The sequence below is a fragment of the Saimiri boliviensis genome, chromosome 10, assembly GCF_048565385.1.
Source record: "Saimiri boliviensis isolate mSaiBol1 chromosome 10, mSaiBol1.pri, whole genome shotgun sequence".
In the NCBI taxonomy this organism is placed as follows: domain Eukaryota; kingdom Metazoa; phylum Chordata; class Mammalia; order Primates; family Cebidae; genus Saimiri; species Saimiri boliviensis.
In genome coordinates, this window is record NC_133458.1 from 27,392,789 (window position 1) to 27,414,370 (window position 21,582).

Genomic DNA, 21,582 nt, shown 5'->3' on the forward strand with positions numbered 1-21,582 from the left:
CGATCTCTTGACCTCGTGATCCACCCGCCTCAGCCTCCCAAAATGCTGGGATTACAGGCTTGAGCCACCGCGCCCGGCTTTAAAAAAATGCTTTCTTGCAAAGTTTCTTTTTTTGAAACAGGGTCTCACTCTGTCAACAGGCTGGAGTGCAGTGGTGCAATCTCAGCTCACTGCAACCTCTGCCTCCTGGGTTCAAACAACTCTTCTGCCTCAGTCTCCTGAGTAGCTGGGATTACAGGTGCCACCATGCCTGGCTAATTTTTGTATTTTTAATAAAGACAGGGTTTCGTTTTGTAGGCCAGGATGGTTTCCAACTCCTGGGCTCAAGTGATCCGCTCACTTTGGACTCCCAGAGTGTTGGGATTACAGGCGTGAGCCACTGTGCCCAGCCTATTTAATTAATAAATTTGTTCTGATTTCATATTCTGATTTCAAATTTCATGTTTACTTATTTGCATAAATTTATAAATTTATAAGCTCCTTATGCTTATTGAGAAAGGGGTTTTTCTTTAGAACAGGAAGAACAAAATTAAAAGGTGGAGTGAACATTTCTCAATTTTAAGAAACACTGTTCTACTAAGTTTTCCTTCTTCCTTAGGTTAGATTAAATTGGATTTGTTACCTGAAGCCAATAAAATTATAATTAATACACTATCTCTAGAGTTGTGAGAAATAGATGCAAACCATAAAGTACAATGGATTGAGATATTTACTATACGGGGGGGGAGGTTTTTTTGGGGTGTGTGTGTGTGTGTGTGTGTGTGTGTGTGTTGTGAGATAAGGTCTCCTCTGTCATGCAGGCTGGAGTGCAGTTGCACCGTCATAGCTCACTGCAACCTCGAACTCTGGACTCAAAGGACCCTCCTGCCTCAGCTTCCTAAGTACAAGTACCTGGCTAATTTTTTACTTTTTTGTAGAGATGGGGCAGTGTTGGTGAATGGGAGGGTGGTCTTACCTTGTTGCTCCAGCTGGCCTAGTACTCCTGGCCTCAAGCCATCCTCCTTTCTTGGCCTTCTAAAGCACTGGGTTACAGTAATGAGCCACCACGCCCAGCCAAAGTAGACTTTTTTTTTTTTTTTTGAGACGGAGTTTCGCTCTTGTTACCCAGGCTGGAGTGCAATGGCGCGATCTCGGCTCACCACAACCTCCGCCTCCTGGGTTCAGGCAATTCTCCTGCCTCAGTCTCCCGAGTAGCTGGGATTACAGGCACGTGCCACCATGCCCAACTAATTTTTTGTATTTTTAGTAGAGACGGGATTTCACCGTGTTGACCAGGATGGTCTCGATCTCTAGTAATCCACCCGTCTTGGCCTCTCAAAGTGCTGGGATTACAGGCTTGAGCCAACGCGCCCGGCCCCCAAAGTAGATTCTTAAGCAATGCTTTTTAATTAATCAACTGGGAGAGATGAAATAAGACAATGACATATAACATTTTCATAGTCCCGAGATTTGGCTCAATAGCTCTATGGGTAACTACTATGATTCGAATGTGTCCCCCACAGTTCATGTGTGGGAAACTTAATCCCCAATCTGTTAAGTGGGAATTTTTTTTTTTTGAGACAGAGTCTCACTCTGTCACCCCAGCCTGAAGAGCAGTGCTACGATCTCGGCTCATTGCAACCTCTATCTCCTGGGTTCGAGTGATTCTCTTGCCTCAGCCTCCCTAGTAGCTGGGATTACAGTAGCTCGCCACCACGCACAGCTAATTTTTTGTATTATTATTATTATTTTTTTAGTAGAGACGAGGTTTCACCATGTTGGTCTTGAACTCTTGACTTCAGGTGATCCACCCACCTTGGCCTCCCAAAGTGCTGGGATTACTGGTGTGAGCCACTGTGCCCGGCTGAAGTGGGACCTTTAAGAGTGATTAGGACCTAAGGGTTCTGCCCTTATGAATGGATTAATGCTGTTATTGCAGGAATGGGTTAGTTATCTCCGGAGTGAGTTCCCAGTAAAAGGATAACTTTGGCACCTCTCTCTCTCTCCCTTCCTCCTTTCCTCTGCCTTTCCCTCTCACTCTCTCTCACCCAATGCGATGCTTTCTGCTATGTTAAGATGCAGCTGGAAGGCCCTATCCAGATGTGGCTTCAGGATCTCAGGCTTCTGAGCCTCCAGAACCATGAGCCTAATAGATGTCTCTTCGTTATAAATTATCCAGTCTGTGCTATTCTCTTACAGAAGCATAAAATGGACTAAGACAGTAACTCTACTGTCTTTAAATTCAATTCTAATGTTAAAAATAATAAGTACAGGCCGGGCGTGGTGGCTCACACCTGTAATCCCAGCACTTTGGGAGGCCGAGGCGGGTGGATCACAAGGTCAAGAGATCGAGACCATCCTGGTCAACATGGTGAAACCCCGTCTCTACTAAAAATACAAAAAAAATTAGCTGGGCATGGTGGTGTGTGCCTGTAATCCTAACTACTCAGGAGGCTGAGGCAGGAGAATTGCCTGAACCCAGGAGGCGGAGGTTGCGGTGAGCCGAGATCGGGCCATTGCACTCCAGCCTGGGCAACAAGAGCGAAACTCCGTATCAAAAAAAAGAAAAAGAAAAAAAAAAAAAAAAAAAAAAAACAAAGCTGGGGGCAGGGTAGGTAGGGCGTGGAATTGGGGGTCAGTGATAGGGTGAAGTACATCACGTGTCATATAGGCAGGGACTCAAGAATTTCAGGTAGCCGAGATGAGGTAAGGAGCATAATGCATCAGCACTTTTCCATCCTTGTCAAGAAAGAACAAAGACATTAAGATTTATATTACTTTCACTGATTATCTCTTCCAAGAAAAAGGGAACCAGGTGAGAAGCGGAACATGAGAGTGGACCTGGAATGTGACCACTGAAGCACAGTGTCACATAGAGACAATTAAGCCCCGGGATGTCTGCGGGCCTACCTGACAACAGCATCAGGCCCACCACAAGAGCCTGGAGGAGCGGAGTTTTCTCTTAACTTCTCCGGGGAGGGAGATGTCTCGGCCGTCTTGGACTTCTTCCCCAGCTGGCTAAACCGCAGGCGCTTTCCCAGAGCTGGTGCTGCCACTCAGCCAAGGTGCCCTCCAGCAGCCCTTACATGGGGGTGACAGAGGGCTTAAAGTGTGTTGTCTTAGGGTCCTTTCACAATGTCACCCCACGTTCACACTTCACGACCCAAAAGGCATTAATAAAAGAACTAAGATCACCTAGTAATAACTAAGATCACATATGAATAACTAAGATCACCTATGAATAACTGCTATGGTTATATCTCGTTATTTTCTTCTTCATTATTTATATGGGAATAGGCTGAGGCTTCTGACTTCTGCCTCGGCACTTATGGGGTCTTCCCTCACCAAAGTTTTTTTTTGTTTTTGGAGACAGGGTCTCATCTGTCATCCAGGCTGGAGTGCAGTGGTGCAATCTTGGCTCACTGCAGCCTTGACCTCCTGGGCTCAAGCCATCCTCCCACCTCAACCTCCCGATAGCTGGTCACGGGCCTGCATCACCACACTCAGCTAATTTTGCTTATTTTTTGTACAGACAGAGTTCCACTGTGTTTCTTTTTATTTATTTATTTATTTATTTATTTATTGAGACAGAGTCTCACTGTGTTGCCCAGGTTGGAGTGCAGTGGCACAATCTTGGCTCACTGCAACCTCCAACTCCTGGGTTTGAGTAATTCTTCTGCCTCAGCTTCTTGAGTAGCTGGAATCACAGGCATGCACCACCACACCTGGCTGACATTTTTGTACTTTTAGTAGAGGCAAGGTTCACCATGTTTGCCAGGCTTGTCTCGAACTCCTGACCTCAAGTGCTCCATCCACCTCAGCCTCCCAAAGTGCTGGGATTACAGGGGTGAGCCCTCACATCTGGAGTACATTGCTATTCCTTCATTTTTGAAACTTGCAATGAGGGCCGGGCTCGGTGGCTCACGCCTGTAATCACAGCACTTTGGGAAGCCAAGGCAGGTGGATCACCTGATGCCAGGAGTTGGAGACCAGCCTGGTCAACGTGGTGAGATCCTGTCTCTGCTAAAAGTACAAAAAAAAGTGGCCGGGCCCGGTGGCTCAAGCCTGTAATCCCAACCCTTTGGGAGGCCAAGGCGGGTGGATCACGAGGTCAAGAGATCGAGACCATACTGGTCAACATGGTGAAACCCCGTCTCTACTAAAAATACAAAACATGCCGGGCATGATGGCTCAAGCCTGTAATCCCAGCACTTTGGGAGGCCGAGGTGGGTGGATCACAAGGTCAAGAGATCAAGACCATCCTAGTCAACATGGTGAAACCCCGTCTCTACTAAAAATACAAAAATTAGCTGGGCATGGTGGTGCATGCCTTTAATCCCAGCTACTCAGGAGGCTGAGGCAGGAGAATTGCCTGAACCCAGGAGGCGGAGGTTGCCGTGAGCCGAGATCGCGCCATTGAACTCCAGGCTGGGTAACAAGAGCGAAACTCCGTCTCAAAAAATAAATAAATAAATAAATAATATAAATTTTAAAAAAGTTAGCCGGGTGTGGTGGTACATGCCTGTAATCCCAGCTACTCAGAAGGCTGAGGCAGGAGAATCAGCTGAACTTGGGAAGCGGAAGTTGCAGTGATCCGAGAACACGCCACTGCACTCCAGCCTGGGTGACAGAGCAAGACTCCATCTCAAAAAAAACTAAAAAATAAGAAATAAATAATTTTTAAAAATAAAGTAAGTAAATACCTGCAACCATTCTTCTGTCACCATTGGTGAAAACAACTACTAAAGATTTCTCAGGCCGGGCGCGGTGGCTCAAGCCTGTAATCCCAGCACTTTGGGAGGCCGAGGCGGGTGGATCACGAGGTCGAGAGTTCGAGACCATCCTGGTCGACATGGTGAAACCCCGTCTCTACTAAAAATACAAAAAATCAGCTGGGCATGGTGGCGTGTGCCTGTAATCCCAGCTACTCAGGAGGCTGAGGCAGGAGAATTGCCTGAACCCAGGAGGCGGAGGTTGCGGTGAGCCGAGATTGCGCCATTGCACTCCAGCCTGGGTAACAAGAGCGAAACTCCGTCTCAAAAAAAAAAAAAAAAGATTTCTCAGGCCCAAATCAGCACATTGGAAGTTTAAAATGTAAGTTTAAGGCCAGATGCTCTGGCTCATGTCTGTAATTCCAGTCTTTTGAGAGGCTTAGGTGGGAGGATGGCTTCAGCCCAGTTCTAGATCAGCCTGGGCAACATAGTGAGACCTCCATTTCTACAAAAAAAAAAAAAATATATATATATATATATATATATACACACATACATATATATACACACATATATATGTATATATATACACACATATATATGTATATATGTATATATATATACACACACACACATATATATGTGTATATATATATACAAATTAATTAACCAGGCACGATAGTCTGTGCCTATAGTCCCAGCTACTTGGGAGGTGGAGGTAGGAGTACCCCTTGAACTCAAGAGTTCGAGGCTACAGTGAGCTATGATCTCACGGCTGCACTCCAGCCTGGGTGACAGAGCAAGACACTGTCTCAAAAATAAATTAATTAAAGTTGTTTTAAAAACAGCAAAAATTAAACAAAAGATCTTAAAGTCACTCAAAGACTCCAAACAAAAGCTAAGTTGAAGTTGTCTTCAGCATATGAACAATCTTTCCTTTCAGAAAAAAAAAAAATTAAAGGTGGGAGGGGGATTTCTCTAAACAGGAAAGATAATTTGTCAAGATCTGAGTGAATCTGAGGATATCCTTATACAGTAGGTTAAAGTGTTTGACAGAGTGGGGCAGCCCATGCCTGTAATCCCAGCACTTTAGGAGGTGAAGGTGGGCAGAATACTTGAACGCAGGAGTTCGAGACCAGCCTAGGCAACAGGTAAAACCCCATCACTACAAAAAATACAAAAATAAAAATTAGTAGGGCGTGGTGGTGCCTACCTGTGGTCCCAGACACTACTTTGGAGGCTGAGATGGGAGGATCAGCTATGGGGAAGCTGAGGCTGTAGTGAACTGTGTTCATGCCACTGCACTTCAGCCTTGGCGACAGAGTGAGATCCTGTCTCAAAAAAAAAGGAAAAAGAAAAAAAGGGACCGGGCATGGTGGCTCACACTGGTAATCCCAGTACTTTAGGAGGCCGAGGTGGGTGGATCACTTGAAGTCTATAGAGACTATCCTGGCCAACATGGTGAAACCCTGTCTCTGCCAAAAATTAAAAAATTAGGCAGGCGTGGTGATGGGGGTCTGTAATCCCAGCTACTTGGGAGGCTGAGGAATGAGAATCGCATCTCCCCAGAAGGTGGAGGTTGCAGTAAGCGGAGATTACTCCACTGTACTCCAGGCTCAGCAACAGAGGGAGGGAGCAACAGAGGGAGGTAGGGAAGGAAGGCGGGAGGGAGGAAGGGAAGGAAGGAGGGAGGGAGGGAAGGAGAGAGGAAGGGAAGGAGGGAGGAAGGGAAGGAAGGGAGGGAGGGAGGGAGGGAGGGAGGGGAAGGGAAAGGGAAGGGAAGGAAGAGAGGGGAGGGAAGGAGGGAAGGAAAGAAGAAGGGCTCCATTGACTTTAATCTCCCTGAGGAATTTGTTCACAGGACGCTGTTCTGGTTTCTCCACGCAGATATTGGTCCTTATAATCAGGAGTTCTTGGCTGGGTGAAGGGCTCACTCCTGTAATCCCAGCACTTTGGCAGGCTGAGACATGAGGATTGATTGAGGCCAAGACTGCAAGACCTCGTCGCTACTAAAAATTTAAAAATTAGTAGTGTGGGCCGGGCGCGGTGGCTCAAGCCTGTAATCCCAGCACTTTGGGAGGCCGAGGCGGGTGGATCATGAGGTCAAGAGATCAAGACCAGCCTGGTCAACATGGTGAAACCCCGTTTCTACTAAAAATACAAAAAAAAAAAAAAAATCAGCTGGGCATGGTGGTGCGTGCCTGTAATCCCAGCTACTCAGGAGGCTGAGGCAGGAGAATTGCCTGAACCCAGGAGGCGGAGGTTGCGGTGAGCCGAGATCGCGCCATTGCACTCCAGCCTGGGTAACAAGAGCGAAACTCTGTCTCAAAAAAAAAAAAAAAAAAAAAAAAAAAAAATAGTAGTGTGGTGGCGCCACCTTGTGGTCCCAGCTACTCAGCTAGGAGGTCTTTCCAGCCTGAGAGACAGAGTAAACCTTGTCTCAAAAAAACAAACAAACAAAAAACAGGGTTTGTTTGTTTGTTTGTTTGTTTTTTGTTTTTAAACTTATATCTACCTGGTGGAGCCTATGAACATTTTTTCAGAATAATGTTTTGTTTTTGTTTTGAGACTCGGTGTCTCACTGTGTTGCCCAGGCTGGAGTGCAGTGGCGCCATCTTGACTCACTGCCTCCTCTGCCTACCAGGTTCAAGCAGTTCCCTGCCTCAGCCTCCCAAGTAGCTGGGATTACAGGCGCCCACCACTATGCCTGGCTATTTTTTGTATTTTTAGTAGAGACAGGGTTTCACCATGTTGGCCAGGCTGGTCTTGAACTCCTGACCTCGTGATCCACCTGCTTCAGCCTCCCAAAGTGCTGGAATTACAAGCGTGAGCCACCGTGCCCAGCCTCCAGAATAATGTTTTTAACGCATAAAATAAGATGTGTAGGATTACAAAAGAAAAGAATTATATGGAAATATAGATACCAAAATATTAAAATAATTAAATTTGTAATCTAGTAAAATTTTTTTTGAGTCAGGGTCTCACTCTCGTCTAGGCTGGAGTGCAGCACAGCAATCACGGTTCACTGCAGCCTCAACCTCCTGGGCTCAGGTTATGCTCCCATCTCAGCCGCCCAAGTAGCTGAGACTACAGGCATGCGCCATGACAACTGGTTAATTTCTGTGATTTTTATAGAGACAGGGTTTCGTCATGTTGTCCAGGCTGGTCTCAAACTCCTGGGCTCAGGCAATCTGCTCACCTCAGCCTCCCAAAGTGCTGGCATTACAGGAGTGAGCTACCGCACCCAGCTGTGATATAGTAATTAATGTGCCTCTGTAACACATTAAATAACAAGTCAAGCCCAGGCGCAGTGGCTTATGCCTGGAATCCCAGCACTTTGGGAGGCCAAGGCGGGCGGATCACCTGAGGTCAGGAGTTCAAGACCAGCCTGGCTGGTCTTGAGAGAACAATAACCCGTCTCTACTAAAATACAGAAATTACCCAGACAAGGGGGGCACACATCTGTCATCCCAGCTACTCGGAAGGCTGAGGCAGCAGAACTGCTTGAGCCTGAGAAGGGGAGGTTGCAGTGAGCCAAGATCACACCATTGAACTCCAGCCTGGGCAGCAAGAGCAAAACTCTGTCTCAGAGGATGAGTTCCTGGAAAGTCTAAAGTAACTGGAAGACTGTGAAAAGAGGAAGAAATGATCAACCCCTGTGGGGCCTACTTAACTTTGAGACATTCTCTATTGTTCTTTATTCCCGCCCTAATTGATAAGGCCAATGGAATTTGTAACTGACCTTGGTCAACCTCCTGACTCCACACCCTGCCACCCCTCCCAGGTTGCAAACCTACTACCACCCCACAGCTTGCAAAAAACCACCCTAAACTATAACTTCCCACTGCCCACCCCAAACCTATAAAACCAACTCCTATCCCACCGCCCTTCGATGACTCCCTTTTCGGACTCAGCCCACAGGCACACAGGTGAATAAACAGCCATGTTGCTCACACAAAGCCTGTTTGGGGGTCTTTCCATTCAGGGTGCACATGTTTTAACAAGAAGATTCTGTACAAATTTCTTCCCTATAATCTCATCCATTTCAGCTCCAGCACCTCATCGTCTCAGGAGAATGTGCAAACTAAATTAGGTTCTCCTATTGCAATGTCGGTGCATCCTTGGAGCACTTGTAATCATAATTTTGAAACTATAGGAAAATGTATTTGATATCTAATGCCACCAAGACCTACAGCTCCTTTGCTCACTGCTGTCATTGCCAGTGCCTACAATCAGTAGTACACTTTCGGTTGGGCGCAGTGACGCACGCCTGTAATCCCAGCACTTTGGGAGGCCGAGGCAGCGGATCACCTAAGGTCAGGAGTTCGAGACCAGCCTGGCCAACATGGTGAAATCCTGTCTCTACTGAAAATACAAAAAGAGATTGCTGGGCGTGGTGGTGCGTGCTTGTAATCCCAGCTATTTGGGAGGCCGAGGTAGGAGAATCGCTTGAACCTGGGAGGGGGAGGTTGCAGTGAGCCGAGGAGTTCGTGCCACTGCACCCTAGCCTGGGCGAAAGGCGACAAGAGGGAAACTCTGCCAAAAAGAAAAAGAAAAAAAAAAAAAAAAAGACACTTTCAGTAAATATTTGTTGGACAAAGGAAGGAAGGTCAATACGTCAAATGCCACAGACTTCTAAATCCACCCATAACACAGTTTCCAACAAGGATTCTAAATTATTTGCTCTCAATTACCATTTCCTTGCTTGTAAAAAGATGCTACTGGTATAAGTTAGTATTACTTGAAAACTAAGTTGGGCCCCTCATCCCTGCTGAATTTGGAGAGACCGCGTTCTAAAAATCTCTTAACCTAAATATGCTAGTTGATAAAGGAAACGACTAATTAAGAGTGTCCTAAACACTACAGCCCTCCTTAAACAAGGTAGCTCTAAGATTCTAACACAGTCAGGGAGGCGGGGGCCCGGCGATTTCACTTTCCCCGCCAGGCGGCCTCCGGAGGCGGCCGCCCAGGACGGAACTTCCGGAGCCTTCAAACCCTCGGGGAAGCAACTCGGCAGCGGACCAAGATGGCGGCGCCCAGTGAGGGACTAGCGTTTGCTGTGGGGGTTGAAAAGAATTGGGGTGCAGTAGTTCGCTCCCCAGAAGGAACCCCCCAGAAAATCCGGCAGCTGATAGATGAGGGGATTGCCTCGGAAGAGGGAGGCGTAGACGCGTGAGTTCATGAGTTAACCCTGGGTCCGGCGTTGGAAAAGTGGAGAAGGCTTGGGAAACACAAGCCTGGAGATGGGGTAGCGGGTGGGGAAGGTCCCCCTCGGTCGGCGACTCGGGCAGTGGGGGCTGGCTTCTCAGGATCTGAAAGATACTGGGATTACTATGTTTGATTGGCTTTGATCTTCCCCTTGGGGTGTACTGGATTCACAATCATAGCCGAAATTTTGTCATCGGACATTATTTTTGGAAGGAAAAAAAGGACCGTTAACTGAATGAGTGCACCTGACTTCTTTTTTTTTTTTTTTTTTGAGACGGAGTTTCGCTCTTGTTACCCAGGCTGGAGTGCAATGGCGCGATCTTGGCTCACCACAACCTCCGCCTCCTGGGTTCAGGCAATTCTGCCTCAGCCTCCTGAGTAGCTGGGATTACAGGCACGTGCCGCCATGCCCAGCTAATTTTTTGTATTTTTAGTAGAGACGGGGTTTCACCATGTTGACCAGGATGGTCTCGATCTCTTGACCTCGTGATCCACCCGCCTTGGCCTCCCAAAGTGCTGGGATTACAGGCTTGAGCCACCGCGCCCGGCCTTCTTTTACTTGGGGATTCTTAACCTTTTTTGTGTGTGCCGTGGACCTCTTTGACTGGAGAAGCTTATCTCAGAATATTTGTAAATGCTTAAAGTAAATTACATAGGACTATAAAGGAAACCACTTAGATTGGAATGTTGTTATCAAGATAGTAAAAGAAAAAAGTTATGCAGTAACATATTAAAGAGTTCATAATATCTAGTAGTATGTCTAGTCAACCATAATTTTGAAGTAGTGTTTAGCACAAAGCTGTTTGAAAATGTGCAGCCACCATAATGTGGGAGCATTATTTCCATTGGTGACAAATTAACTGGTACTGCTAATACTACTATGGTATTTTTACCTCCATTCACAATTGAAGAAAATGCTAAATTTTGTCATTTAGAGAGAAGTAAATGTCATTTCTACCCATCCAAGTTTATGGATGCTGTGATTTTTTTTTCCTAAGAACCACACCCCCTTGAGGCTCTCTATGAATCTCTGAGAGTCTTAGAATTTCTTTTTTTTTTTTTTGAGACGGAGTTTCACTCTTGTTTACTAGGCTGAAGTGTAATGGTGCAATCTTGGCTCACCACAACCTCCGCCTCCCGGGTTCAAGGAATTCTCCAGCCTCAGCCTCCCAAGTAGAGCTGGGATTACAGGCATGCGCCACCACGCCTGGGTAATTTTGTATTTTTAGTAGAGATAGGATTTCACCATGTTGGTCAGGCTGATCTCTCCAATTCCTGACCTGAGGTGATCTGCCCTCGTTGGCCTCCCAAAGTTCTAGGATTATAGGCGTGAGCCACCGCGCCTGGACAGAATTTATTTCTTTGGAGCTATAATCCTTGATATAATCCTATTTTTATTAAAATAATGCTCGGCATTTCAGCACTTCCCCAGGCACTGCTGAAATGCCTTCCACTGAAAATGAGATAATTGCTTTGCTGACTTTTTTCTCCCTGATTTTTTTTTTTTCATGAAGTCTTCTGAAGATCTTTCCTTTATTTGAATTTTTCTAATTGGTCCTCTTTTTTTTTTTGGAAGGAATGGGTATCAAAGGTCTCTCCAGGTAGAAATATAAAAATTGTTTTTTCTGCTGTTAACAGATTTCTGAAGAGATTCAAATTGTATAATGCATATCTGAAGCCTTGAGTCTTATTTTCTGTTCACTAAAGTTTTACGAAATACTTGTGGAGAACAGTGAGTGAGTGAGGAAAATAGTTTGCTAGGATTAGTGGAGCCCTGTAGAGGTAGAAATTGATTGAAGTTAGGTATGGCTAAACCGTAAAGAGTTTTGAATGCCAGACTGAAACATTTGGGTTTTATTTATTAAGTTTTATAAAACCATTGAAAATAATAAGCTGAGGAATGACATGAATAAAATGATTTTTAGGAAGCTTAAAATCTAGTATTGGTGTGATTTATGATACGACGCATAGAGAAGCTAGATGGAAAATATTTAAGCAGCGAGATACTATGAAAGGCTTACCAACGGTTTTGCCGCTTTGTGTTAGGAGGGACACGTCTGCCACATCCCAGTCACTTAATGGATCACCCCAAGTGGAACAATCTTCATTGGAATCTACAAGCAAAGAAGCCTTTTTTAGCAGAGTGGAAACATTTTCTATATCCTTTTTTAGTTCATGTGAATTGCACTTTCTGCCAGCTTCTAGAATTCCTCCAAGGCATTACTCCAAGGTATTTAAATTTTTTCAAGGTTTAAATTTAAGACTCAAATCCTTATTTCTGGTGGTCCTGTTATAAGAAGTAGTGAAAAAAAAAAAAAAGAATCAAATCTTGCTAAGAAATTGTATAGGAAACTCAGCATCCTAATATATTATCCCTCAAAGGGACAATTGAGATTATCTAACCTTTTCTTTTTAGGGAAGAAAACACTAAGAGCCTGAGAAAAGAAGAAATAACAACTAATACTTGTACGTAGTATGTTTTCACATATATTATCACATTTGATCTTGACCTTAAACCTATGAAAAAAGCATTATTATTATACTTGTTTTACAGAAGAGGAAACAGTTTGGGGCAGGTTATATGACTTGCCCAAGATGAACCTTTAAGCAAATGGCAGATCTGAGATTATAACCTAATGTTTTTTAGATTATTAGAGACTATACTACTGTACTATCTCTTTCTAGATTTTCCTTTGTGTATTAGCTACCTATTGCTGCATAACAAATTGCCCTAAAACTTAGTGATCTTAAAACAACAAACATTTTTTATCTCATAATTTCTGTGGGCCAGAAATCCAGGCGTGGCTTAGCTGAGTCCTCTGGCTCAGGGTCTTTCACAGGCTGCAATTAAGGTTGGTCAGGTCACTGTCATTTCAAGGCTCAACTAGGAAATGGTCCACTTCCAAACTGTCGTGTGATTGTTGGCAGGATTAATTTACTGGTGTCTGTTGGACTGAGGGCTTCAGTTCTATACTGGCCATTGGCCAGAGATGCCCTTCCCCACTTGGTTTCTTGCTACATGGGCCTCTCTAAAGGAAAGTTCACAACTTGGAAGCTGGCTTCCATCAGAGTGAGCAAGTGAGAGAACAAGATATAAACCTGTCTCATTTTGTAATCTAATCTCAGAAGTGACATCCCATTACTTTTGTCATATTTTATGCGTTAGAAGCAAGTCGCTAGGCCAGCCTGTACTCAAGAGGAGCAGATAAACCAGGGCATGAATATAAGGAGGCAGGGATCTTTGGAGCCACCTTAAAAGCTGCTTACATCACCTTGCTTTGACAGAAGTCTTACTTTATATATATATATATATATAATATATATATATATATGTGTGTGTGTGTGTGTGTGTGTGTGTGTGTGTGTGTGTGTGTGTATATGTGTGTGTGTGTGTGTGTGTGTGTATATGTATTTTAGTGGAGGTGGAGTTTCACCATATTGGCCGGCTGGTCTTGAACTCCTGACCTCATGATCTGCCCACCTCAGCCTCCCAAAGTGCTGGGATTACAGGCATGAACTGCCAAACCTGACCCTGAATTTCTGTCTTATAAACTATTAGCAAGGTCTTGACCTAGGAATCAAAAATTAACAAAATCTCAGAACTTAAGACCATGAAATAAGCCAAATCACACACCATTTTTTGATAAAGAAACTAAATACTGGCCGGCGCAGTGGCTCACACCTGTAATCCTAGCACTTTGGGTGGCCAAGGTGGGTGGATCACCTGAGATCAGAAGTTTGAAACCAGCCTGGCCGGCATGGTGAGACCCCGTATCTACTAAAATTACAAAATTAGCTGGGTGTGGTGATGTGCACCTGTAATCCCAGCTACTTGGGAGGCTGAAGCAGGAGAATCACTTGACCTGGGAGGCAAAGGTTGCAGTGAGCACTCCAACCTGGGCAGTAGAGCAAGACACTGTCTCCAAAAAAAAAAAAGAGACTAGGCTGGGCACAGTGGTTCACGCCTGTAATCCTAGCACTTTGGGAGGCCAAGCTAGGCAGATCACGAGGTCAGGAGATTGAGACCATCCTGGCTAAGACAGTGAATTTGGTCTCTACTAAAAATACAAAAAATTAGCTGGGCATAGTGGCACGTGCCTGTGGTCCCAGCTACTCTGGAGGCTAAGGCAGGAGAATCACTTGAACCTGGGAGACAGAGGTTGCAGTGAGTTGAGATCGTGCCACTGTACTCCAGCCTGGAAAATAGAGCGAGACTCCATCTCAAAAAAAATAATAATAATAGAAACTAATACTGGAATGTTAGTCAAATGAAAAAGTAAGCACATGCTAGTTATCATATTGTATATTTCTTTTTTTTTTTTTGAGACGGAGTTTCGCTCTTGTTACCCAGGCTGGAGTGCAATGGCGTGATCTCGGCTCACCGCAACCTCTGCCTCCCGGGTTCAGGCAATTCTCCTGCCTCAGCCTCCTGAGTAGCTGGGATTACAGGCGCACGCCACCATGCCCAGCTAATTTTTTTGTATTTTTAGTAGAGACGGGGTTTCACCATGTTGACCAGGATGGTCTCGATCTCTCGACCTCATGATCCACCCGCCTTGGCCTCCCAAAGTGCTGGGATTACAGGCGTGAGCCACTGCGCCCGGCCTCACATTGTATATTTCAAGAAGAGACATTATGTATTACATCATAAGTTTATTTACAAACATACCCAGTGTGCTCTATGCCTGAGTTCAAGAATTTAATCCATTGTTTTGTTTTGTTTTGTTTTGTTTTATTCAACTTTTATTTTTAGTTCTGGGGCACATGTGTAGGACGTGCAGGTTTGTTATATAGCTAAACATGTGCCACGGTAGTTTGCTACACAGATCAATCCTTCACCTAGGTATTAAGCCCAGCATCCATCAGCTATTCTTCCTCATGCTCTTCCTCCCGCCATCCCTACCCCCACCAGTCCCCAGTGTATGTCGTTCCCCCCATGCCATGTGTCCATCTGTTCTCATCATTCAGCTCCTACTTATAAGCGAGAGCATGTATTTGATTTTCTGTTCCTGTGTGTGTTTGCTGAACTAGTTTCTAGCTCTATACATGTCCCTGCAAAGGACATGATCTAATTCCTTTCATGGCTGCATAGTTTCAAATTGTGAACTCAAACATCCATCTTAAACAGTTGATGTCTTTTTTTTTTTTTTTTTTTAATTGAGATGGAGTTTCACTCTTGTCACCCCAGGCTAGAATGCACTGGTGTGATCTTGGTTCACTGCAACCTCTGCCTCCTGGGTTCAAGCGATTTTCCTGCCTCAGCCTCCCAAGTAGCTGGGATTACAGGCTCTCACCACTATGCCTGGCTAGTTTTTGTATTTTTAGTAGAGACAGGATTTCACCATGTTGACCAGACTGGTCTCCAACTCCTGACCTCAGGTGATCCACCCGCCTCGACCTCCCCAAAGTGTTGGGATTACAGGCGTGAGCCACCACACCTGGCCCAGTTGATACTTTTTTTTTTTTTTTTAAATAAGAGATGGGGTCTTGCTATATTGCCCAGGCTGGAGTGCAGTGGCTATTCACAGGCACGATCCCATTACTGCTCAGTGCGGCAGTTCTGACCTGCTCTGTTTCCAATGTGGGCTGGTTCACTCCTCCTTAGGCAATCTGGTGCTTCCCTGCTCCCAGGAGGTCACCATATTGATGCCTAACTTAGTGTGGACACCCGATTGGCATAGCATACTACAGCCCAGAACTCCTGGGCTCAAGCGATCCTACCACCTCAGCCTCCCAAGTAGCTGGGACGACAGGCGCCCGCCACCGCGCCTGGCAATTGATATCTTATAAAGAAAAGTACAGCAAATCAGATCCAAAGTACAAGTCATCATAATTAGTAAATGCCAGTTGTTTTCACTGAAAATGTCAAATTCTCTGGGCTGTCATTTTGGCTCCTATAGACCAGAGAGGTTGTGAAGCTGAGGATACTCTAGCCCAGCAGGGCCAACATAGTACTGATGGGTAGCTCTGGGAAAGGGGCAGAGACTGAAGGCGGAAGAAATGTGGTACCACACCAAGTCCTCTGTTTTTCACTAGTTTGTTCCCTGTATGCAAGGACAGAAAGACCTAGATGGTAGTTTTTTACAGTGATTTAAAATTCTTTTTTTTTGAGACAGAGTTTCGCTCTTGTTACCCAGGCTGGAGTGCAATGGCACGATCTCGGCTCACTGCAACCTCCGCCTCCTGGATTCAAGCAATTCTCCTGCCTCAGCCTACTGAGTAGCTGGGATTACATGCACGCGCCACCATGCCCAGCTTAATTTTTTGTATTTTTAGTAGAGACAGGGTTCCACCATGTTGACCAGGATGGTCTCGATCTCTTGACCTCGTGATCCACCCGCCTCAGCCTCCCAAAGTGCTGGGATTACAGGCTTGAGCCACCGCGCCCGGCCTAAAATTCTTTTTTAATTACAGACTTACAGAAAGGTTGCAGAGGTTACAGAGGACCTTTTTTCCCTGAGCTATTTGAAAGTAAGCCACCAAAGTGATGTCTTATTACTCCCAAATACTTCCTATTAACAGGAACTTTGTCCTTCATAACCAGAAGGCAACCATCAAAGTCAGGAAATTGACATTGATAAATTCCTACCCTCTAATCCTCAGACGCCAGTTTTTTCATCAGTTGTACTAATATTAACATTCTTTATAGCTGAAGGATCCAGTTGAGAATCACATACTACATTTAGTTGTCATGTTGCTATAGTCTCCTTTGATCTGGAACATTTCCTCAGTTTTTCCTTGAATTTCATGATTTTGATACAACAGACCAGTTATATTGTAGAGTGTACATCAGTGATGTTTGATGTTTCTTGGTGATTAGATTCAGGTTATGCAGGAGTGTCGTGAAGTGATGCTGTGTTCTCATTGCATCCTGTCAGGTGACACATGATTTGTATTTATCCCTTTATGGTGATGATCACTTTGATCACTTGATTAAGGGAGTGTTTGGCATTTCCATTGTAAAATAACTCCTTCCTCCTTTGTGAATAAAAAGGTACTTTGTGGGGAGGTTCTTTGAAGCTATGTAAATATTCCATTCCTTGTCAGACTTTAGGTAATTGATTTATTTGTAGCAACATAGACTCATGATTTTCTTTTTTATTCAATAGGTTATAACTCATAACTATTATTATATATTTTGATGCTCCAGTTGTTCCTTATTTAGTCAGTGACCACCCCCCTCAGGTTGGCCTTTTGACATATCCCATAACCCATGACCTCTTTGTTACTTTCAGGAACAAGTTGTTCTAGGCTTATCTTCTTGTCCCATCCCTGGAATCAGCCAATTCTACAAGGATCCTTCTCTCATTTTCAGTGGAGAGTGTTATTTAAAAGATAAATCTGAACTGGGCATGGTGGCACACCTGTAATCCCAGCACTTTGGGAAGCCTAGGTGGAAGAATTGCTTGAGCCCAGGAGAGAGACCAGCCTGGGCAACATAGCAAGATCCTGTCTCTATATGAATGAATGAATGAATGAATGAATGCCAAGATCTGGGTGCAGGGAGAACTCAAAGCTCCTGGGATACCACTGTTCTCAGGCCCTCTCAGAGGAAAAAGCTAGAGAATATATGTTTATGTACACACATACACACACACATTCACATAGGTACACATATACATCAAAATTTACATCCATTTATCTCTGCGTTTTAGAAAACAAGGAGTTCCTTCTGGCATCTCCAGTTGCAACTGTACATCACAGGATTCATTCTAGTTTTCTCCTTTTCCATATTTGTCCCTCCCTTATTCAACATTGGGAAACATAATTTCTATTATCCTTTATATGTTTACTACTTTGATCAATCTCCCTTTATGTGCTTCATCTCCCATTTCTGCCATGCTGCCATCCTTTCTTGCATGGATCTCTCATCACCCCGTTGAGGCCCTAGCACTCCACATTTGGCTGCCGTAAGCAAATGCCTGTATATACCACTTGGGTTCTGACACCCTGTGCTGAGCTGCCTCTTCCCAGCCTCCTGACTCAGACATCTTCCTTGTTCACCAATTAATGGCTTTAAAACTAAATTGCTCAGGAAAGGGAAGGTGTTTTAACCATCTTTCTATCTTTGTTTCTTGTGTTAAATCTTGATTTTGGCCGGGCGCGGTGGCTCAAGCCTGTAATCCCAGCACTTTGGGAGGCCGAGGCGGGTGGATCACGAGGTCGAGAGATCAAGACCATCCTGGTCAACAAGGTGAAACCCCGTCTCTACTAAAAATACAAAAAGTTAGCTGGGCATGGTGGTGCGTGCCTGTAATCCCAGCTACTTAGGAGGCTGAGGCGGGAGAATTGCCTGAGCCCAGGAGGCGGAGGTTGCGGTGAGCCGAGATCGCGCCATTGCACTCCAGCCTGGGTAACGAGAGCGAAACTCCGTCTCAAAAAAAAAAAAAAAAATCTTGATTTTGATACAGTATTTAGATCAGTTTCCTTTTTGCTCATTGGCTATAAATTGATCATTTTGGTTATGATGATTATTTATTTAACTGTTACTTTTCTACATAGTCATGGCTCCTTTAATATTTATATCTAAATTTTGTTTTACAGTCTTCATACTTCCTTTGCTAATATTGGAATGCTTTTCAAATTCCTATATCCCTTTATAAAAATGTAAAACTTTCCTGCATCTTCTTTCATATTTTATCCTTTGTTTTTTAACCTGTACTTTGTAAAATAAGAGCTCTTCAGGTAGTTTTTTTTTTTTTGGAGACAGAATCTTGCTCTGTTGTCCAGGCTAGAGTGCAGTGGCACCATCTCAGCTCACTGCAGTCTCTGCCTCCTGAGTTAAAATGTTTCTCCTGCCTCAGCCTCCCAAATAGCTGGGATTACAGGCACATCCCACCATGCCCAGCTAATTTTTATATTTTTAGTAGAGATGGGGTTTCACCATGTTAGCCAGGTTGGTCTCAAACTCCTGACATCAGGTGATCTGCCTGTCTCAGCCTCCCAAAGTCCTGGGGTCACTGCACCTGGCCCAGGTAGAATATTAAAAACTGAGACTGGGTGAAGTGGCTCTCGCCTGTAATCCCAGCACTGTGGGAGGCCAAGGAGGGCCTCAGGCATTAGAGTTTAGTCGCTTAAGACCAGCCTGGCCAACATGGTAAAACCATTCCTCTAGTAAAAATACAAAAATTAGCAGGGTGTGGTGGCCCATGCCTGGAAGCCTACCTCAGAGGCTGAGACAGGAGAATTGCTTGAACCCAGGAGGTGGAGGTTGCAGTGGGCTCAGATTGTGCCATTTGTACTCTAGCCTGGGCTACAGAGCAAGACTCCGTCTCAAAACAAAGCAAAAAAAACAAAAAACAAAAAAATTGAGCATTTACTATTAAGGAGCAATAAATGTTTTAGGATACCTTTCCAAATATATACTTACAGATGCTTTTAGCTATTTGAAACACATTAGTGCACATCCCCACTGATACTAGCAATCAAATTTTGGAGGGAGAATTTTACTGCCTTTATTCTTTGGAAAGTAAAAATGGATGTGGTACAGTAGGAGAGCATAGGTGAGTGGCAGAAAATATTTCCGTGTTTGACTTTGACCATCTCTTACCGTTTAGGCCTATCCCAGTACTCACTAATGTCATTAAGTTCGTAGTGTTTCAGATTCAGTGAAAATTAATGGATCCTATATTCTACCAGATGACCAGTAATAAACTTTTTTTTTTTTTTTTTTGAGACTCTGTTGTCCAGGCTAGAGGGCAGTGGTGTGCTTATAGCTTACTGTGGCCTCCATCTCCTGGGCTCAAGTCATCCTCCTCCCTCAGCCTCTCAATTAGCTAAGACTACAGGTGTGCACCACCACATCCTGCTAATTTTTTGATTTTCAGTAGAGGTGTCTCATTGTATTGCCCAGGCTGATCTTGAACTCCTGAGCTCAAGCAATCCTCCCACTTCAGTCTCCCAGTGTACTGAGATTAGAGGCATTTGCCACTGTGCCTGGCCAATTAACATTTTAAACACACAAAATACATAGGGCTTCTTCAAGAATAAGTTAATAACTTTTCCCCTCCACTTACTACTTAAATGACCTTCATCATTCTGTAAAGTATGTGCCTGTGCATTAAAAATAATTTTTCTGGGGAGGGAGGGGAGGCACAAAGAAAAAAAAGAAAAAAAATAGTTTTTCTTAGTTTGGTGCAGTGGCTTACGCCTGTAATCCCAGCACTTTGAGAGGCCGAGGTGGGCAGATCATGAAGTTGGGAGATTGAGACCATCCTGGCCAACATGGTGAAACCCCGTCTGTACTGAAAATACAAATCTTAGCTGGATGTAGTGGCTCGTGCCTGTAATTCCAGCTGTTCAGGAACCTGAAGCAGGAGAATCACTTGAACCTGGGAATCGGAGGTTGCAGTGAGCTGAGATCACACCACTGCATTCCAGCTTGGCAACAGAGTGAGACTTCCATCTCAAAAAAAAAAGAAAAAAATGGTTTTCTCATTGCCTTTCTCCTTAATATTTATTCCTGTATATGTTAATATTGTAATTTTTTTTTTTTAATTTAAGCCCTAGAAGCTAAGAGAGATTGTAATGTATGACTTACTCATTTAATATACTTGCAGTGTTCACTTGTGATTCCAGCACTTTGGGGGGCCAAGGTGGGTGAATCACCTGAAGTCAGGAGTTCAAGACCAACCTGAGCAACATGGTGAAATCCTGTCTCTACCAAAAAATACAAAAATTAGCCAGGTGGTCCCAGCTACTTGGGAGGCTGAGGTGGGAGAATTGCTTGAACCTGAGAGAGTGAGGTTGCATTGAGCTGAGATCATGCATTCCAGCCTGGGCAACAGAGGAAGACCTTTTCCAAAAAAAAAAAAAAGGTGTATATATATACACACACACACACACACACACACACAGAGTTATATATACATTTGTGGTGTTATTTTTCTTAACATGGATACTCCTTGAAATGGGCAGGTAAGCCCTCCGAGCTGTCTCCCCTCGTCTGTGCAAAATATGGCTGGGTCACAGTTGAATGTGATATGCTCAAGTGCTCTAGCTGTCAAGCTTTTCTCTGTGCCAGTTTACAACCAGCTTTTGACTTTGACAGATGTAAGTATGAGGTACAAATTACGTTTTTCTCCATACTGAAATAGATAACTATCCTGATTTTCTGGAAAAAAAGAGTCATTTTAGTTTGAGCAGAAGGTGTGTACTATTATATATGACAAGGTGAATTTGTGATTGCTTTTACCCTGTTGGCTTTAATCCTTTTTTTTTTTTTTTAATCTTTTTGTCTTTTTGAGATGGGGTCTCATTCTGTTGCCCAGGCTGAGTGAGATGTAGCGGTGTAATTACAACTCACTACAGCCTCAACCTCCTGGGCTCAAGTGATCCTCCCACCTCAGCCTTCAAAGTAGCTGGGACTACACGCACAGTGCCACTACACCTGGCTAATTTTTGTATTTTTTGTAGAGGTAGGGTTTTACCATGTTGCCCAGGCTAGTCTTGAACTCCTGAGCTCAAGTGATATGCCCACATCAGCCTCCCAAAGTACAGAGATTACAGGGGTGAGCCATAGTGCCTGGCTAGTCTTTTTTCTTCTTTGTTTTTTTTTTTTTTTAAACTAAGCTAGCTACTACAGCATGGACTTTACATAATGTAATCTAGATAACAGCAGCATGTTTACTTTATTATTCCAAAATGTATACATTTAAACAAAGAGGGACAAAGGAATTTTGTG

At 44.2% G+C, this 21,582-nt stretch overlaps 1 protein-coding gene across 1 annotated transcript in view; it reads left to right on the forward strand.

Moving 5' to 3' along the window:
• Positions 1–9,701: 9,701 nt before the first annotated feature.
• Positions 9,702–21,582, forward strand: part of ZC3HC1 (zinc finger C3HC-type containing 1) — a 29,673-nt gene continuing 17,792 nt past the window's right edge. Inside the window, exons 1-3 of the mRNA XM_039472950.2 lie at positions 9,702–9,863; positions 11,946–12,057; positions 20,801–20,951. Of these exons, the coding sequence (XP_039328884.1) occupies positions 9,718–9,863; positions 11,946–12,057; positions 20,801–20,951 (409 nt within the window). The 5' untranslated portion in view covers positions 9,702–9,717. The remainder of the gene's footprint in view (positions 9,864–11,945; positions 12,058–20,800; positions 20,952–21,582) is intronic.